This window comes from Pteropus alecto, unplaced genomic scaffold (genome assembly GCF_000325575.1).
Source record: "Pteropus alecto unplaced genomic scaffold, ASM32557v1 scaffold78, whole genome shotgun sequence".
NCBI classification, from domain to species: Eukaryota; Metazoa; Chordata; class Mammalia; order Chiroptera; family Pteropodidae; genus Pteropus; species Pteropus alecto.
This window is the reverse complement of record NW_006443124.1, coordinates 4,559,855-4,579,442: the sequence shown is the minus strand read 5'-3', so window position 1 is coordinate 4,579,442 and position 19,588 is coordinate 4,559,855. Positions and strand designations below refer to the sequence as shown.

At 43.2% G+C, this 19,588-nt stretch overlaps 1 protein-coding gene across 5 annotated transcripts in view; it reads left to right on the top strand.

The window, feature by feature from the left end:
* The first annotated feature begins 336 nt into the window (after window positions 1–336).
* LOC102880889 (protocadherin gamma-C4) overlaps window positions 337–19,588 on the top strand; it is a 121,391-nt gene continuing 102,139 nt past the window's right edge. Inside the window, exons 1-2 of one of the 5 annotated variants that reach the window (XM_006923011.3) lie at window positions 5,225–8,448; window positions 9,223–9,527. In XM_006923011.3, coding sequence (XP_006923073.2) covers window positions 6,025–8,448; window positions 9,223–9,228 — 2,430 coding nt within the window. In that variant the 5' untranslated portion in view covers window positions 5,225–6,024 and the 3' untranslated portion in view covers window positions 9,229–9,527. The other 4 variants (XM_015597977.2, XM_015597975.2, XM_015597972.2 and 1 more) reach the window with 4 other exon arrangements.

Sequence of the window (19,588 nt, the reverse complement as noted above, 5' to 3'; positions counted from 1 at the left end):
AACTGAAATCTTAAAACCTACAAAAGTAAAAATTACTATGTCCTAATTTAATGAACTCAATGTAGATAAGAAGTAAATAAAGGACATAAACTCAGTGGCACATTAAATAAAACTTTCCTAAAGAAGTAAAAGGAACCTCATAATTATATTGATTTCAGGGGTTTATGGAAATCTTTTGCCTTTCAGAACTAAATCTTAATTAAATATAAAGAATGTCACATGGTAATACATGAAGGATATAGCAAATTATTGGAAATAAAATATAATTAAACATTTATGAAATAAAAATGGAATTGGTGTAGTAACTTGTTAGGACTCTGAGTGTCGCTGTTCACCAAAGTGGGAAAGAAGCTGCTGCTGATGCGACCCTACTTTGCTCCTTCTGCACTAAACACGCACAAACCGGACTAGCTCCTGGGAAAGCCTTCCGCGCGGGCCCCTCTCCCACTTGCAGCAAGGAATGTGTTCCCTTTGGCTTCAAAGAAATAAGGAAACAGCAGGCTGGAACCAAGCCTAAAGGAAAACTGGTCAGAGAGAAGGCAATGGCGGATCCTTTGAGATGTTGGAACTGCAGAGAGCTGCTCCTGCTCTTCCTGTTCCTGGGGACGCAGTGGGGAGCCGGGGCCGGGCAGATCCGCTACTCAGTGCTGGAGGAGCTGGACAAAGGCTCGTTCGTAGGCAACATTGTGAAGGATCTCGGGCTGGAGCCCTGGGAGCTGGCGGAGCGCGGAGTCCGCATCGTCTCCAGAGGTAGGACGCAGCTTTTCGCTCTGAACCTGGGAAGTGGCAGCTTGGTCACCGCGGGCAGGATAGACCGGGAGGAGCTCTGCGCTCAGAGCGCGCGGTGTCTGGTGAGTTTTAACATCTTGGTTGAGAATAAAATGAAAATTTATGGAGTAGAAGTAGAAATAATAGATATTAATGATAACTTCCCGCGTTTCAAGGATGAGGAAGTAAAAGTAAAAGTTAGTGAAAATGCGGCTACGGGAACACGGTTAGTGCTTCCCTTCGCTCGAGATGCGGATGTGGGTGTGAACTCCCTCCAGAATTACCAGCTTAGCTCCAATATACACTTCTTTTTGGATGAGAAAAGTGGAACTGATGGACATAAATACCCGGAGCTGGTACTTGAACAGCCCTTGGACCGCGAGAAAGTGGCTGTTCACGATCTCCTTCTCACGGCTTTAGATGGCGGAGACCCCATACTTTCTAGTACTACGCATGTCCGAGTGATGGTCCTCGACGCAAATGATAATGCGCCCCAGTTCACTCAATCAGAGTACAGAGTGAGTGTTCCAGAGAACATACCTGTGGGCACTCGGCTGCTCACATTAACGGCTACCGATCCAGATGAGGGAATAAATGGGAAATTGACCTACGCTTTTCGCAATGAAGAAGACAAAATTTCAGAGACTTTCCAACTTGATTCTAATCTGGGTGAAATCTCAACTGTGCAATCACTGGATTATGAAGAATCCAGATTCTATCTCATGGAAGTGGTAGCTCAGGATGGAGGTGCTCTTCTTGCCAGTGCTAAAGTGGTGGTCACAGTACAAGACGTGAATGACAATGTCCCAGAAATGATCCTGACCTCTCTTGCCAGTTCCATCTCTGAAGACTGTCTTCCTGGAACTGTAATTGCACTCTTTAGCATACATGATGGTGATTCTGGAGAGAATGGTGAGATTGCATGTTCTATCCCCAGGAATTTGCCTTTCAAATTGGAAAAGTCAGTTGATAATTATTATCACTTATTGACAACGAGAACCCTGGACAGAGAAGAGATCTCAGATTATAACATCACAATAACTGTCATTGACCATGGAAACCCACCCCTGTCTACAGAAAACCACATCTCTCTGAAAGTGGCAGACATCAATGACAATCCTCCCATCTTCCCTCATGCCTCATACTCCACCTACATCCCAGAAAACAATCCCAGGGGCATCTCAATCTTCTCTGTGACCGCCCACGACCCCGACAGTGGCAACAATGCCCAGGTCACTTATTCTCTGGCCAAGGACGCATTTCAGGCAACACCTCTCTCCTCCTATGTCTCCATAAACTCTGAAACTGGAATCCTGTATGCACTGGGCTCTTTTGATTATGAGCAGGTTAGAGACCTGCAGCTGTGGGTGACAGCCAGTGACAGTGGAGACCCTCCACTTAGCAGCAATGTTTCACTGATCCTGTTCATATTGGACCAAAATGACAACGCTCCTGAAATTTTGTACCCCACACTCCCCACCGATGGTTCCACCGGTGTGGAACTGGCACCCCGCTCTGCAGAGCTTGGCTACCTGGTGACTAAGGTGGTGGCAGTGGACAAAGACTCAGGCCAGAACGCCTGGCTGTCCTATCGCCTGCTCAAGGCCAGCGAGCCAGGGCTCTTCGCAATAGGACTGCACACCGGCGAGGTGCGCACAGCGCGTGCCCTGCTGGACAGAGACGCCCTCAAGCAGAGCCTGGTAGTGGTGGTCCAGGACCATGGTCAGCCCCCTCTCTCCGCCACCGTCACTCTCACCGTGGCCGTGGCAGACAACATCCCAGATGTCCTGGCGGATCTGGGCAGTTTTGAGCCCTCTGCCAACCCTGACGACTCCATCCTCACGCTGTACCTCGTGGTGGCAGTGGCCACTGTCTCCTGCGTCTTCCTCGCCTTTGTCATCGTTCTTCTGGCGCTCAGAGTGAGACGCTGGTACACATCGCGCCTGCTCCAGGCTTCTGGAGGCGGATTGGCAAGTCTACCCGCTTCTCACTTTGTGGGCGTGGACGGGGTACAGGCGTTCCTGCAGACCTATTCCCATGAGGTGTCCCTCACTGCGGACTCACGGAAGAGTCACCTGATCTTCCCGCAGCCCAATTACGCGGACACGCTCATCAGCCACGAGAGCTGTGAGAAAAGCGAGCCTCTTCTGATACCTGAGAAAATAAACGCAAACAAAGAACCAGAAGTTGTCCAGGTGAGTTTTCTTTTTCAGTAGGGATGCTTGGAGCATTTTATTAATTTGTTTCCTCAGTTATTTTTCTTACACATTCAAAATAGGTTAGTTATGTAATGAGTCATAATTTACTTTATTTAGAGATTAGCTTAATTTAATTTAATAATTGATGCTTTCTCCATTTATTTTCAAGTTATACTTTGGTTTAATGTCTTATTTTTTCAATATGTAGATATTTTAGAAAATCTAGCTAATGTCCAGAGATTTAAATGAAAAAAGGACCTCAAAAGAAAGTGGTTAAATATAATCACTTTACCCAAAGACTTTCTTATACTTAGAACTGTTATCTTAATGAATGAGTTGTTTGGTTGGTCAAAATTGCTGGATTTAATGTTCTTTCTTGAATATTTGCCTAAATACCAATAGTGAATATGTTTTACAAAGAATACTGTGCAACATTGCCATTTTAGCATATCTGCTGTCTGCATAAGGGAATAATTTACAGTATTTGCATAAATCAGTGGAAAAATATAGAAAACTTCTGCATCATAAATATAAAAAAAGAGCTTAAATTTCTAGTGATGATAATGTCTGTGGCATTCTGAAATCTGGAAAGTTTGGATTACACCATGAACTTATTGAACATGTGTATCTGTTGAGATAAGGAATTAATGAGGAGCCTTAGAATTGTACTTCATTCTATGATGTAATTTAAAATCTCCAAAGATTTAGATACTGCTGTTCATTAAATTCAAATATGTCATACACCTGACACCTTCTGGTTACAGGTAACCCCTTCACTTTTCATAATCAGTATCTACCTGAATGTTTGTATACAATTTTGCTTTATTATTAAAGTCTAAGATTTGTGTTTGGAAAATCAATTCAACTTTAAAATGATTTAAAATTTTAAAACTCATTTCTCAGAGATGTGTTTATCTTAAATTAATAGATTTTTCTTAATGAAATGCTGGTGTGTAGGTCTCAAATTTCATGAGTATGTGTTGTAATGACAGAGCTACCCTATTCACTTTGACCTCTGATTTACTGAAGATGATTTTCAAGAGCTTCTTTTTAAATGAATTTTTGATCTTTCATATTTTGTATTTTCAACTTGAACATCAGCTGCAAAGTATGAATAAATGGGGAAATGGTAATAAAACATTATTTATGGAATAGTAGGCTATATTACTCAACCACATGAAAGGTTTATTGATACATTTGGGAAACTAGGGCCACTTGATTTTTATTTTAAAATATTCTTTGAACATTTATTTGAAGGGGATCCAATTATATTTATATAGGGTCGATTCTGATTTCAATGTAAAATGTGCAGACTCACTGAATAATGAATGCATCCAAAGATTAACAGGAGAAGCTGTATAATAGATGCTGATATCATTCACTCCTACATGAAAACTCACTTTTCCATTATTTTTTACAGAAAAAGTTATTGATTTGGGTATGTGTCTTAAATTTTTCATGCAATGGAAAAATACCTTTTAAACCTCTATAAACTTCACTAGATTTTACATAATAAAATTCTTGAGTGTCCATATTATATATACTGTATACCTTTTTAAATGTTTGAATCTTTAGTTTCATATGTGTTCTGAAAAGACAATTTTCCTCTACTAATAAAAGTTTACACAGTGGCGGAAAGGTACTTGCTCAGTCATGTTTTGGAACAAAGTCTTGAGTCAGTAGTGTTTTTTATGTTTGTATAAAGTAGAGGTGCCTATGAGTTTCTGTCCAGAATCCTGAACACAATGGTATCTAATGCTATTCTACTATGAGTTCAACACTGCTACAACACATCTGTAAAATTTTAGAACGACAATATATTATGTAGGTTAAACAATTTATTTATGAATTTTCTAGTTTTGAAGTGGAATCAAAACTGTAAGACATATATCAGAAACATGAAAATTGGAATGCTTATTAACAATAGAAGAGTGTCAATAACAAGAGCTGGGATGACCAGATAGTAAGCTGGGTATCAAGGAAAATTTGGCAACATAGATTACTTTCTTTGAAATATATAATTATAAGGACTCATACTTCACCCTCATAATCCAAATAACTCACCATTATTAAGCTACTTGAGAAGAAACAATACAATTAAAGACAATAGTAATGTAGTGTGGAAAAATAAAATTAGTGGAATAATTTTTATTTATAGTCTTTCAGTTAAAAATAGACACTTGGAAACTAAAGAAAAGAGAGTGTATTGCTTCTTACTATGCTTCTATTTTATAAGGACAACCAATCTCCTTGCTACATATTAATTTGGAGAGAAGATAAAGATAAGAAGATGATAAAGATAATAAAAAGGAAGATAAGATACAGGAAAGTGAAACAAGATACAACTAAAAGCTATGAGACATAACTTTTATAAGTTAGAAGAAAAGGAAATAGAGTGGAATAACACATATCAAACTATTTCAAGTATTTACATATTACGCTTTACGCCACCACCAACACTGTCTTTCATTTGTATTACTTTCTATATATTATTTTATTTGGTCCTCAGTTCTACTAAGGTAAGCAGGAAAGGTGTTATGAAAATGGAAACTAAAAGCACCACTCTGCCAATAAATATCTTCAGCAAGGTACCTCTGCTCTTTGAAGAATAAAAATCACTTGATTTGGATGGATAAAGTTCAACTTCAAAGAAATGACAGCCAGATCTAAGACATAGTAAATATTTAAAATAATATGAAAATTATTGTCCACTGGGAAGAATGATTATCAGCATCAGGACACAGTGGAATTGTCTTCTAGGCTTCTCTGTATTTGGAGCTTAGTAACCAGTACTGCAGTTCTGCAGCCCAGACGCGGGGTGCCGCTGTCGGCTAGTACTAAGCGAAGTGTCAGCTCCTCTAGACCTAAAGAAATCCTCATTGGACCCCGGAATCCGGAGAACTGTGCACTCCCTCTCCGGCTCTCTGCCGCGGAGATACCTATCAGAGAATCTGCCTGCCAAGACAAATCAAGGAGTCACTCCTGCTCAGAGAACTATTGGGATCATTTAGCAATCTCAGCTCTTCGGAATCAGTAAGGCAAAGGCATAGAGAGAGGGATGGGAAGCCGCTGGGGACCGCAGGGCCGGGCTGGGCGGAGGCGAATGCCTTTTCTCCTCCTGCTGTCTTTGTTCTGCCCCGCGCTCTCGGAGCCGATCCGCTACACTATTCCGGAGGAGCTGGCAAGAGGCTCGCTGGTGGGGAACCTCGCCAAGGATCTGGGGCTTAGTGTGCCAGATTTGCCTACTCGGAACCTGCGGGTTAGTACCGAGAAGAAATTCTTTACAGTGAACACCGAGAACGGGGACTTACTTGTGAGCGATCGCATAGACCGAGAGCAGATTTGTGGCAAGAAGTCGACCTGTGTTCTGGAATTCGAAATGGTCGCTGAAAAGCCTTTGAACTTTTTTCATATAACTGTGGTGATTCAGGATGTGAACGATAACCCACCGACCTTCAGCAGAAATATCACTGAGCTGGAAATCAGTGAACTGACCCTAACTGGAGCCACCTTTGCCTTGGAATCCGCACAAGACTCAGATGTAGGGCTCAATTCCCTGCAGCATTACTACCTCAGCCCAGATCCGCACTTCTCTTTGATCCAGAAGGAGAACCTAGACGGCAGTAGGTACCCAGAGCTGGTAGTGAAAGCTCCCCTGGACAGGGAAGAGCAGTCCTGCCACCACCTGGTCCTCACAGCTGTGGATGGGGGTGAGCCTGCCAGAAGCTGCACTACCCAGATCAGGGTGGTTGTGGCAGACGCAAATGATAACCCCCCAGTGTTCGCCCAGGACATGTACAGGGTCAGTGTTCAGGAGAATCTGCCAGTGGGCTCCTCTGTGCTAAGAGTAATGGCCACTGACTTGGACGAAGGCATCAATGCTGAGATCACTTACGCTTTCATCAATATTGGTAAGGAAGTGAGACAACTGTTCAAGCTGGACAGTAAAACAGGGGAACTCACCACTGGTGGAGGACTGGATTTTGAAGAGAGAGAGAGCTACACGATTGGGGTAGAAGCAAAGGATGGTGGACATCACACAGCCCATTGTAAAATACAAATAGATATTCTGGACGAAAACGACAATGCTCCGGAGATAACCCTGGATTCTGAATCTAAACATATACAAGAAGATGCTGAACTGGGGACTGTTGTTGCCCTGATCAAAACACATGATCGAGATTCTGGATTAAATGGGGAAACCCTATGCCAACTACATGGAAATTTCCCATTTAAAATAGTTCAAGATACGAAAAACACATACAAGTTAGTGACAGATGGAGCCCTAGATCGAGAGCAGACTCCGGAATACAACATCACCATCACAGCCACCGATAGAGGTAAACCTCCTCTCTCCTCCAAAAGAAGCGTCACCTTTAATGTCGCTGATGTCAACGACAATGCTCCTGTTTTCTTCCAGGCCTCCTACATGGTCCCGGTGGCCGAGAACAACCCACCCGGGGCATCTATCGCCCAAGTCAGCGCTTCCGACCCGGACTTGGGACCCAACGGCCACGTCTCCTACTCCATCGTGGCCAGCGACCTGGAGCCACGAGCGCTGTCGTCCTACGTGTCCGTGAGCGCGCAGAGCGGCGTGGTGTTCGCGCAGCGCGCCTTCGACCACGAGCAGCTGCGCGCCTTCGAGCTGACGCTGCAGGCCCGCGACCAGGGCTCGCCCGCGCTCAGCGCCAACGTGAGCCTGCGCGTGTTGGTGGGCGACCGCAACGACAACGCGCCTAGGGTGCTGTACCCGACGCTGGGGCCCGACGGCTCGGCGCTCTTCGACACGGTGCCGCGCGCCGCGCAGCCCGGCTACCTGGTCACCAAGGTGGTGGCGGTGGACGCGGACTCGGGACACAACGCCTGGCTGTCCTACCACGTGCTGCAGGCCAGCGAGCCCGGACTGTTCAGCTTGGGGCTGCGCACGGGCGAGGTGCGCACGGCGCGCGCTTTGGGCGACAGGGACTGTGCCCGCCAGCGCCTGCTGGTCGCTGTGCGCGATGGGGGACAGCCACCCCTCTCGGCCACCGCCACGCTGCACCTGATTTTCGCAGACAGCCTACAAGAGGCTCTGCCAGACTTCAGTGACCGCGCCGAGCCCTCTGACCCCCAGGCTGAGCTACAGTTTTACCTAGTGGTGGCCTTAGCCTTGATTTCAGTGCTCTTCCTCCTCGCGGTGATTCTGGCGGTTGCCCTGAGCCTGCGACGCTCCTCCAGCTCTACCCGCTGGAGTTGCTTTCAGACAAGTGCTGTCTGCTCCAAGACTGCACCCGAGGTTTTTCCTAACTACTGCGAAGGGACTTTGCCTTATTCCTACAATCTATGCGCTGCCTCGCATTCCTCAAAAACTGAATTTAAGTTTCTCAATATAAACCCTGAACATGCTCCACCACAAGATCTTCTATGTAATGAAGCCTCTTGGTTTGAAAGTACCAGCAATGACAACCCCAAAATGACTTCTGAATCAGTTAATTTACAACAGGTGAGTTACTTCAAAGTCCTTTCTTCCCATAAGTTTAATTAGGTTTCAACTGATTATTTTAGAGGTAAAAAGTATATAGGCTAGATAATGATTTTATTGTATTTAATTTATTTGGGGGGCATACAACGGGAGTGTTAGAAATTCTTTGTTCACTTGCCTATATTACAATTGTTCTTTCATAAAAGTTGCCTTGTGATCTTGAAATTGATTATCCTAAAACAATATATCCTGAAATATTTCTAATACATTAGTACCTCACATTCTCATTGTGAAACATATTACCTAGACGTAATTAAACACAAATTTAGGCAATTAAGTGACTTACTTAGTTTCGATGCAGCCCTAAACTACGGTTTGTATATAATGTATAATATAAAAATATTTTTCAATGTAGCCCATATATTCTCATTCCTTTTCATGTTTTAAAAAGTATACACAAATATTGGCTAAATTAGAGCAGATCTTAATCTATACATTTATAAAAATAGATCATGACAACACTTAACTGACACTGAGTGTATTGGTTCCGAATATGTCTCTGGTTGTTGGTACCCTTATCAAAAATGGGACAAATATAAATGATGGTGGAGTGTGATAATTCAAGATTTACAGGAAATCGTAATGTTATTTGTTCTCCAAGGCCCTAAGAAATATTGCCACAAAATGAGTGATAAATTCCAGGGAACATATAAAATTATTCAAAATAGGCTCTTTTATTTTTCCAAATGCTTCTCATTCTTGGGGACAAAAATTTTACAAGTGTCATCCATGCAGATTTAGCAGAAATAAGATCCTGTGTATGATGGTCTCACAAAAAGGATGCAGTATTATATCAGGACTCTAAGCGTCGCTGTTCACTAACCCGGGTAAGGAAAGCAATGAGAACTCGAGTTACATCCTCCAAGCACAAAAGCAGATCAGACATAAAAGCTCTGCAGCTGCACAAAAATTCTGACCTAAAACGCTTCACATAGGATCTCTGCTTGTTTATGGACCTTGACCTCTAATTCTGAGAAGCTCAAGAGTGTGAGAACCTGTTCCCGCCACTCATAATCCCAGGGAAGTCCATAAGGAGCCAGTAATGGAGGCTCCGCAAAGATGCTGGCGGCGCTACAGTGGGTTAGTCCTGCTCTTCAAGATCCTGGGGACGCTGTGGGGGGCCCAGGCCGGGCCAATCTCTTACTCCATTCCTGAGGAGCTGGACAAAGGTTCATTCGTGGGCAACATCTCCAAGGACCTGGGGCTGGAGCCCCGGGAGCTGGCGGAGCGCGGAGTCCGCATCGTCTCCAGAGGTAGGACGCAGCTTTTCGCTCTGAACCTGGGAAGTGGCAGCTTGGTCACCGCGGGCAGGATAGACCGGGAGGAGCTCTGCGCTCAGAGTGCGCGGTGTCTGGTGAGTTTTAATATCCTCGTTGAGGATAAACTGAATCTTTATCCCATAGAAGTAGAAATCTTGGATATTAATGACAATACACCCCAATTCTTAAGGGAAGAATTGGAGGTGAAAATTCTCGAAAACGCAGCCCCATCCTCTCGTTTTCCGCTAATGGAGGTCTGTGACCCAGATGTGGGAATGAACTCTCTTCAGGGCTTCAAGCTCAGTGGAAATAGGCACTTTTCAGTGGACGTGCCAACTAAAGCCCATGGGCCCAAATACCCAGAGCTGGTGCTGGATGCTGCCCTGGACCGGGAAGGAGAAGCTATTTACCATTTGGTTCTTACTGCCATGGATGGCGGTGACCCTGTTCGCTCAGGTGTGGCACGAATTCTGGTAACTGTCTTAGATGTGAATGACAATGCTCCAGTGTTTACTCAGCCTGTCTACAGTGTGAGTGTTCCTGAAAATCTGCCAGTAGGTACGCCAGTGTTGTCAGTAAATGCCACCGACCAGGATGAAGGAGTCCATGCAGAAGTAACATATTCCTTTGTGAGGATTACAGAAAAGATCTCAAAGATTTTCTGCTTGAATGTTTTGACTGGAGAAATATCAACTTCTGCAAGCCTAGACTATGAGGACTCCAGCTTTTATGAGCTGGATGTTGAAGCCCGGGATCGGCCAGGTCTACAAGACAGAGCAAAAGTCTTAATAACTGTCTTAGATGTGAATGATAATGTACCAGAAGTGGTAGTTACATCTGGAAGCAGGTCAGTTGCTGAAAGTACGCCTCCAGGAACAGTAATTGCTCTTTTTCAAGTATATGATCAAGACTCTGGGCTGAATGGCCTGGTAACTTGTTCCATATCAAGAAGTCAGCCATTTGAACTGGAAAAATCAGTAGACAATTATTATCGATTAGTGACCAATACAGTTCTAGATCGAGAACAGATATCCCTGTACAACATCACTGTGACAGCCACAGACAAAGGAGTGCCACCTCTGTCTACAGAAATGCTTATCTCCATAAATGTGGCAGACACCAATGATAACCCGCCTGCCTTCCCCCAGTCCTCCTACTCTGTCTACGTCCCTGAGAACAACCCCAGAGGTGCCTCCATCTTCTCTGTGACTGCACACGACCCTGACAGCGATGAGAACGCCCGGGTCACCTACTCCCTGGCTGAAGACACCATCCAGGGGGCACCTCTATCCTCCTATGTCTCCATCAACTCCGACACCGGCGTCCTGTATGCATTGCACTCTTTTGACTATGAGCAGTTCCGTGACCTGCAGCTGAGAGTGACTGCGCGTGACAGTGGGGACCCACCGCTTAGCAGCAACGTGTCGCTAAGCATATTTGTGCTGGACCAGAACGACAACGCACCAGAGATCCTGTACCCGGCGCTCCCCACTGACGGTTCCACCGGTGTGGAGCTGGCACCCCGCTCTGCAGAGCCCGGTTACCTGGTGACCAAGGTGGTGGCAGTGGACAGAGACTCAGGCCAGAATGCCTGGCTGTCCTACCGCCTGCTCAAGGCCAGTGAGCCAGGGCTCTTTGCAGTGGGGCTGCACACAGGCGAGGTGCGCACGGCGCGGGCCCTGCTGGACAGAGACACCCTCAAGCAGAGCCTGGTGGTGGCCGTCCAGGACCACGGCCAGCCCCCTCTCTCGGCCACCGTCACGCTCACTGTAGCAGTGGCTGACAGCATTCCGGATGTCCTGGCCGACCTGGGTAGTTTAGAGGTCCCGCAGGACTCTGACGCCTCAGGCCTCACGCTGTACTTAGTGGTGGCAGTGACCTCGGTCTCCTGTGTCTTCCTCGCCTTTGTCATTGTGCTGTTGGCGCTCAGAGTGAGGCGCTGGTACACGTCGCACCTGCTCCAGGCTTCAGGAGGTGAGCTGGCACACGTGCCCGCCTCACACTTTGTTGGCGTGGACGGGGTGCGGGCGTTCCTGCAGACCTATTCCCACGAGGTGTCCCTCACTGCAGACTCACGGAAGAGTCACTTGATCTTCCCGCAGCCAAACTATGCAGACACGCTCATTAGCCATGAGAGCTGTGAGAGAAGCGAGCCACTTTTGATCCAGGAAGATTCAGGTTTCCGTAAAGAGGAAGAATCCCTTGTTCAGGTGAGGTTATTGATTTTGTTGGTCTTAGTTGAACAGGAAATTTTAAAATTCTCTTTACTTATTGCTTAATTGTTTTAGTTGTTTGTGGTGAGTTATACAATTTTAAGGTTTTCTTTTATACCAATAGAAGTCTATGAAACCTTAGCTTCCTCGAACTTCATGGAAAAAAAATCTTAATTTATGCCATAATTTTTTTTTTTTATTTTTCACGTCTTGGGAAGCTCTTTGGGAAGCCCTCTGTGCCTTCATTTGCATACATCTCATTTCTTGGGGTTTCTTTTTTCCTAGTATGTGCAATTTCTGAAATTCTTTTTCTAATGTGAAGAAAAACCTGAATTGCAGCCTCTGTTAAAGAAGATCAATATCATGTCCCCCCCCCCCAGTTTTAAATAATAGCAACTGCTTTCTAAAATGATGGAGATTTTTTGAGAGATATTTCTATCTTTACCACTTAATAATCCAAAACTATTTTTATAAAAAATAAGAGTAATTGGGAAGACCTGAACTTTGGTGTTTGGATACCTGAATACTATGTCTGGAACTATCTGTTACTCACCTCAGGCCGGTCACAATATCTATAGTCTTCAAATTAAAATTTAACTTGAAAAGACTCATCCTATCTACCTGACACAAATTCTGGGAAAATAAAATATAATAAAATAACTGTATAAAAGTCATTTTCAAACTATAAAGCAGTACAGTGAACGAGTATTTGTCGACATCACCATTATTATATCATTAACAAATAAATGTAAGTACCTGATGCTGTATGCCTACTACAATGTCTCTGCAATCTGTGTGCTTGATAGTATTTAAAAACAAAAATAAAATTTTAAATATGCTCACTTACAAAATATACCTTTAAAAATAGAGGCGTGACTAGTGAATGGGAGAATGAAGGATAAATAGTGCTCGAATAAGAATTTAAATAATTAGCACGTTTAACCCAGATAAAATAGGGCTCTGTCTTGTAGGAACTCATTCAAATATTTAAGGAAAGGAGGGTTGCCATTTGGAAGGATAATTAGTATGATTTATTGTGGCCCAAAGGTGTGAATTCTAAATCAATATTTGTACTATTTACATTTTAGCCATTATTGTAGAATTATTTATTTCCAGATTCCAAATGTATATGACTAACCAAGAGATTCCAGTCATACACATTTTCAAATCTGATTTGTTTAGACATTTGCGATATAATTCTTTGATGCTTTTAATGAGAATTTAATAGTAAATGATTTTAAAGGTCTTGAATCTTGAGTATTGGTCAAGGGAGTCAGATTGTTTCTCATACAAATATTATAATTTATTTCACACACTCTGACAGTTAAATGTTGTTTTATTATATCATCAGTTCTGGATGATTTAAATTACATCCTGAAACTTCATTGTTATAAGCAACGCTCACTAACTGGTTTTATGAGTAGCAAACTGGTTTATTTTATTCTCTTACCTGAATCATCTATGACCATTTCATTTAAACAAATAAAATATTTTACTGACAGAAAAACTATTAGATTTTACTCTCACAATAGTCATTCATTCATGTAGACCGACCAAGTGTTAAATCTTGGCAATCTTGGAATTTGCTAAGTTCTGACTAAATGAGGCAATTTAAGCTACATACCATATAGGTCATTATGAATAAGATAGGCATTCTGAGATTTTGAGTATATACTGAATTTTGAAGCATCAAGGGAAAAATCTACCAAATTATTGGGCTAATTTGTTATCTCTGAAAACCACCAGTTTCTGATCAAATTTCTGTTGAGGTGGAAGTTGTCAAAGGGGAAGGAGTAAAATCTCAGAGAGAATCACTGGAAAATTCCTACGTCTTTGCCTGGGAATGAAAACCCAAATAGAACTCCAAACAAATGGTTCCGTGAAGAAAGAAGAGAAGATAATTCAATGCCTGGGGAGTCAAATAGCCTTTCCGTAGAATTTTTTAAGGCAATGAAGGTCAAGATTCTTCTTAACAACTCAATCAATAATAACATACTTCCTTTCAAACTGTGAAATTATTTCAACTTTATATAATAGGCTTATTTTATATTTAAACATAATGTGATGGTCTAGTAGAGACTCTTGATATTTAATTTTATATTGTAGACTAACTTAGAATACTTGATACTAGAGACAATGCAGCCATTTACTCCTAAAGTATTCTTGATGTTTAGACTATGTCTATAATTTCATCTGTCTCGATCTTATTTATTTGGCTCCAAATAAAGTGCTCAGAAGTAATGTTAATTCAGACTTTTAAGAAATAGAATAAGAGACAAATATGAGATGACCCTGAGTTTTGAAGTATCAGATAGAAAAAATCACAACATTAGGAGCCATAATATCCAGACATGAAAATTTTGTTTGCAGATATCTGCAAATACTCATGATCTTTGATGACCATATGCTTTGTTTACATCAACAAGGAGTTCAAAATTACTACTAAACAAATAGTATTTAATTCCTGTTTATGGAATTAATCTGTAATACTCATATTGGTTCCTTTGAACAAACAGTTCTTTTATCTACTTGGTGAAAACAAACATGACTATGAATTCTTTGGATAGATATAAACAGTATTTCATTCAAAGTATTCCCTATATTTTGGAGCAATGTTATCAGAGAGCAAAAATAGATTACTTAGAAACTTCTCACCAACTAAGCTAAGCATTTTCAATATTACTTCTGGTTCCTCCTCTTGGTGCTGCTACCTACTCCCCTAGGGCTTAAAATAATTTGCAAAGCAAGGCTAATTCTTGCTAGGTCATCATTCCAGAGCAGGTCACTCTCTTTTCTCTTGCAACTATGTAGGAGGAACTTTGTTTTATTTACCAGCTGAGGGTAATCACAGATCTATCAATGATTGAGATTTATTTTATTAACATCAGTTGAGAAATGAGAACCTCGAAGGATCCTCTCAGACCATCCTGCATGTATGCTCAAAGGCTGTCTAGAGACCCACCTTTCTTTAATTATTCTGGAATAAGGTAGAACGATTATTTGACTTGCATGATGAAAAGAAGCAGTCAAGCCAAGACCTACTTTCTTATGAATCCACAGCCTTTAGGACCCCTGCAAATTTCCACCTTCTGTACAAAATGAGTTGCTTCTATAACTGATTGTTGCTACTTGGCTTCTCACCTAATCTCTAATGGCACCTTTTGAGCATAAGGCATCAGCCAAGGCCAATAATGATTCCCTTTTTCTTCTCAGAAGACTGAGAATGAGTATATTTATATTCTGACATCGGTTCTACTACTGGATAGTTCAGGACAAGGCGATTCCCTCTCATTTTAGAAATCATCAAAATAAAGGTATTGGACTAAATTATCTCTAAGGTTCTATCCAATTGAAAACTTTATTAAATTACCTCTTTATATTTTAAAGTAAATTTTTACTATCTGAGTTTTACATGGTGATGTTTAGTGCATAGTATGCGTTCAATATTATTTAATTAATTTAAATTAATTTTACTCTGATGTAAACAGTTCCTATATAACAACTTTCTTATTTATACAAACACCGTTTTAAATAAATCACACTTTTTTTTACCTGCAATGGCTGATTTTTATCTATGTGCAATAAAGTGTGAGGCAGTGCCCAAGAATCATTGCAAAGTTTCGATGCAAACCAAAGCATTCTGAAAAATCATCTGGCATTAATAAACACTCATCCATGAACATTGTTGCATCAATTCAATTTCTTAAGATGGATTTTTAAATGATATCAGAGATATATGGATTAAAGAAATATAAACGGAAGCATTTCGAAGGATAAAATAACTTTCTGAAAAATCAGTTCTTGTGCTTCAGTATGGTGCAGTAACATAGTAAGGACTCTGAGCGCCGCTGTTCACCAGCCAGGGGAATAATGGAGCAAAAAGATCTGCCAAAACTACGGTGCTTTTACAACAAAAAGAAACGCCAGTTTGAGACAAACTCTTTTCCAAGAGGCACCAAACTCAGATCTCTATTCTACTGGATTCTCGGCTCCTTATCTGAATACAGAGGGCCCTACGCGGACAGACTGGCATCCAGAAACACAACAGGAGGTAGCCCAGGGTCTAAACAATATCTGCAAGACAACGATGGCGGCTCCGCAGAGGGGCGGGGATTACAGAGGATTCATCCTGCTCTCCATCTTCCTGGGAATCCGGAGCCAAGCTTGGGCAGGACATATTCTCTACTCTGTGCAGGAGGAGGCAGACAAAGGGTCCTTTGTGGGTAATATCGCTAAGGATCTGGGGCTGGAGCCCCAAGAGCTGACGGAGCGCGGAGTCCGCATCGTCTCCAGAGGTAGGAAACAGCTTTTCACTCTACATCCGCGAAGTGGCAGCTTGGTCACCGCGGACAGGATAGACCGGGAGGAGCTCTGCGCTCAGAGCGCGCGGTGTCTGGTGGGTTTTAACATCCTGATGGAAGAGAAAATGAATCTTTACCCTATAGAAGTGGAAATCACAGATGTTAATGACAACTCTCCTAGGTTCTTGACGGAAGAAATGAACGTAAAAATAATGGAGAATACAGCCCCTGGGGTGCGGTTACCGTTAAATGAGGCTAGAGATCCGGATGTGGGCACCAACTCCCTCCAGAGCTACCAGCTCAACCCCAATCACCACTTTTCCCTGGTTGTGCAAACTGGTGACGACGGAACTAAGTATCCGGAATTAGTGCTGGAGCGGGTGCTAGACAGGGAGGAAGTAGCGGTTCACCACCTCCTCCTCACAGCCTCTGACGGCGGCGACCCGCCCCGATCCGGCACCGCCAGCATCCAAGTAACAGTGGTGGACGTGAATGATCACGCGCCAGTCTTCTCTTCGCCCCAGTACCAAGTAACTGTACCTGAGAACGTGCCAGTGGGCACAAGACTGCTAACAGTAAATGCTGTCGACCCAGATGAAGGAGTCAATGGGGAAGTGACATATTCTTTTAGGAAAATAACTCAAAAAATTCTACAGATATTCCAGCTGAACTCCCTTACAGGAGAATTATCGACTTTAGAAGGCCTAGATTATGAAGAATCTGGCTACTATGAAATGGAAGTTCAGGCTCAGGATGGTGCTGGTAGTACAACAAGGGCTAAAATACTGATCACCATTTTAGATGTGAATGACAATGCCCCAGAAGTGACTGTAACATCTGTAAGCAGCTTGATCCCTGAAGACACTCCTCCTGGAACAGTAATTGCTCTTTTCTATCTTCACGACCGAGATTCCAGGAAGAATGGTGAGGTGACCTGCAGTATTTCAGAAAATCTTCCTTTTAAATTAGAAAAATCAATAGACAATTATTACAGATTGGTGACAGCAAAAAACCTAGACCGGGAAATGCGCTCTGTGTATAACATCACACTGACAGCCACAGATGGTGGAATCCCACCCTTGTCTACGGAAACTCACATCTTGATGATGGTGGCAGACACCAATGATAACCCGCCTGCCTTCCCCCAGTCCTCCTACTCTGTCTATGTCCCTGAGAACAACCCCAGAGGTGCCTCCATCTTCTCTGTGACTGCACACGACCCTGACAGCGATGAGAACGCCCGGGTCACCTACTCCCTGGCTGAAGACACCATCCAGGGGACACCTCTATCCTCCTATGTCTCCATCAACTCCGACACCGGCGTCCTGTATGCATTGCACTCTTTTGACTATGAGCAGTTCCGTGACCTGCAGCTGAGAGTGACTGCGCGTGACAGTGGGGACCCACCGCTTAGCAGCAACGTGTCGCTAAGCATATTTGTGCTGGACCAGAACGACAACGCACCAGAGATCCTGTACCCGGCGCTCCCCACTGACGGTTCCACCGGTGTGGAACTGGCACCTCGCTCTGCAGAGCCCGGTTACCTGGTGACCAAGGTGGTGGCAGTGGACAGAGACTCAGGCCAGAACGCCTGGCTGTCCTACCGCCTGCTCAAGGCCAGCGAGCCAGGGCTCTTCACAGTGGGACTGCACACAGGCGAGGTGCGCACGGCGCGGGCCCTGCTGGACAGAGACGCCCTCAAGCAGAGCCTGGTGGTGGCCGTCCAGGACCATGGCCAGCCCCCTCTCTCTGCCACCGTCACGCTCACTGTGGCAGTGGCTGACAGCATTCCAGATGTCCTGGCCGACCTGGGTAGCTTAGAGGTCCCGCAGGACTCTGACGCCTCAGGCCTCACGCTGTACTTAGTGGTGGCAGTGACCTCGGTCTCCTGTGTCTTCCTCGCCTTTGTCATTGTGCTGTTGGCGCTCAGAGTGAGGCGCTGGTACACGTCGCACCTGCTCCAGGCTTCAGGAGGTGAGCTGGCACACGTGCCCGCCTCGCACTTTGTGGGCGTGGATGGGGTGCAGGCGTTCCTGCAGACCTATTCCCACGAGGTGTCCCTCACTGCGGACTCACGGAAGAGTCACTTGATCTTCCCGCAGCCCAACTACGCGGACACGCTCATTAGTCACGAAAGCTGTGAGAAAAAAGATTCCTTGTTAACATCCATAGATTTATATGAATGTAAGGATGAAATGCAAAGTATTCAGGTAAGTTCAGTCATTCATTTATCTTTAGAATATAAACGTGGAGGAATTATATTTTGTGTGAATTTCTTCTTGTTTTGTGAAAGGTGTTTTGAAGATCGGGCGAAAAAATTTTAAAGAGCTAAAGCAAGTTTAATGGTTTATTTCAGTGGTGATTCTTTATCATGCAACAATTAATTGACATAGGTTTTGGTATTATTTCCATAGTGAACGTCTATGGACAAGAATGGGAATAAGTGGACTATCACATTTTTATACCTTCCACCTATTTCTACTTGATGTTCCTAATTCATGTAGTTTATGAATGTGAATGAATTATGTCTTTCTCATTGCACTTGGTTAGCAGAAGCCTTATTCTCAGGATTCTCTTTAAATCAGATCTATAAAAGGTTCTTGAAGATGGTTTCAGTCTGAAGTTTTCTTTGGTGTCTAGCTTCTGTTTTCATGTACCTCAACTTGGTAGCCTTGAAAAATCTCAGCTGCTTCTTGACCTTCTAAAAGCATGATCATTTATTAAAGTTAGGTCCTTCTGGAAGATTGGGTACATGCTTAAAGAATAAAATAAAGCTGTGTAAAGCTTTACTAAGATCTATAACAATGACAGACATGGAGTCTAATGCCACAGTGAGGGTCATTTTTCAAAACCAATAAAATACGTCAGATGAAATGTCTTTTTCAAGTATTATAAGTTACATGTTTTACCACAAATTTCCAATGTGCAGGTATAGTGGTGCAGCCATATGAAGCATGACTATAGGCTCTCCAAGTGGGAGATGGTGCCTTGATGGAACAACCACCTCATACACTCAAGTCCTAGGCCAGTAGTCAGACTTTGCTTATTGGGTATGCTGAAAAATTCGGTTAGAAATAATCCAATCTGGGATTAACTGCTTCCATACTCTATAATATTTCAATAAAGCTCAATGTATCAGTTGATTAGCATCTGGAAGGGGTTGATGATGAGGTAATCTTGTTTACTTGGACCTTTTGAGTGTTAAAAGGACTTTTTTTCTAGCACAGTGTTGTGTTTGGGGGTATTTTTCATATAAATATGCAACAGTGTGAGTATATTTCATATATTTTGCAGTGTTCAGATGTACAGTCACTTGAGGAGAAGACAA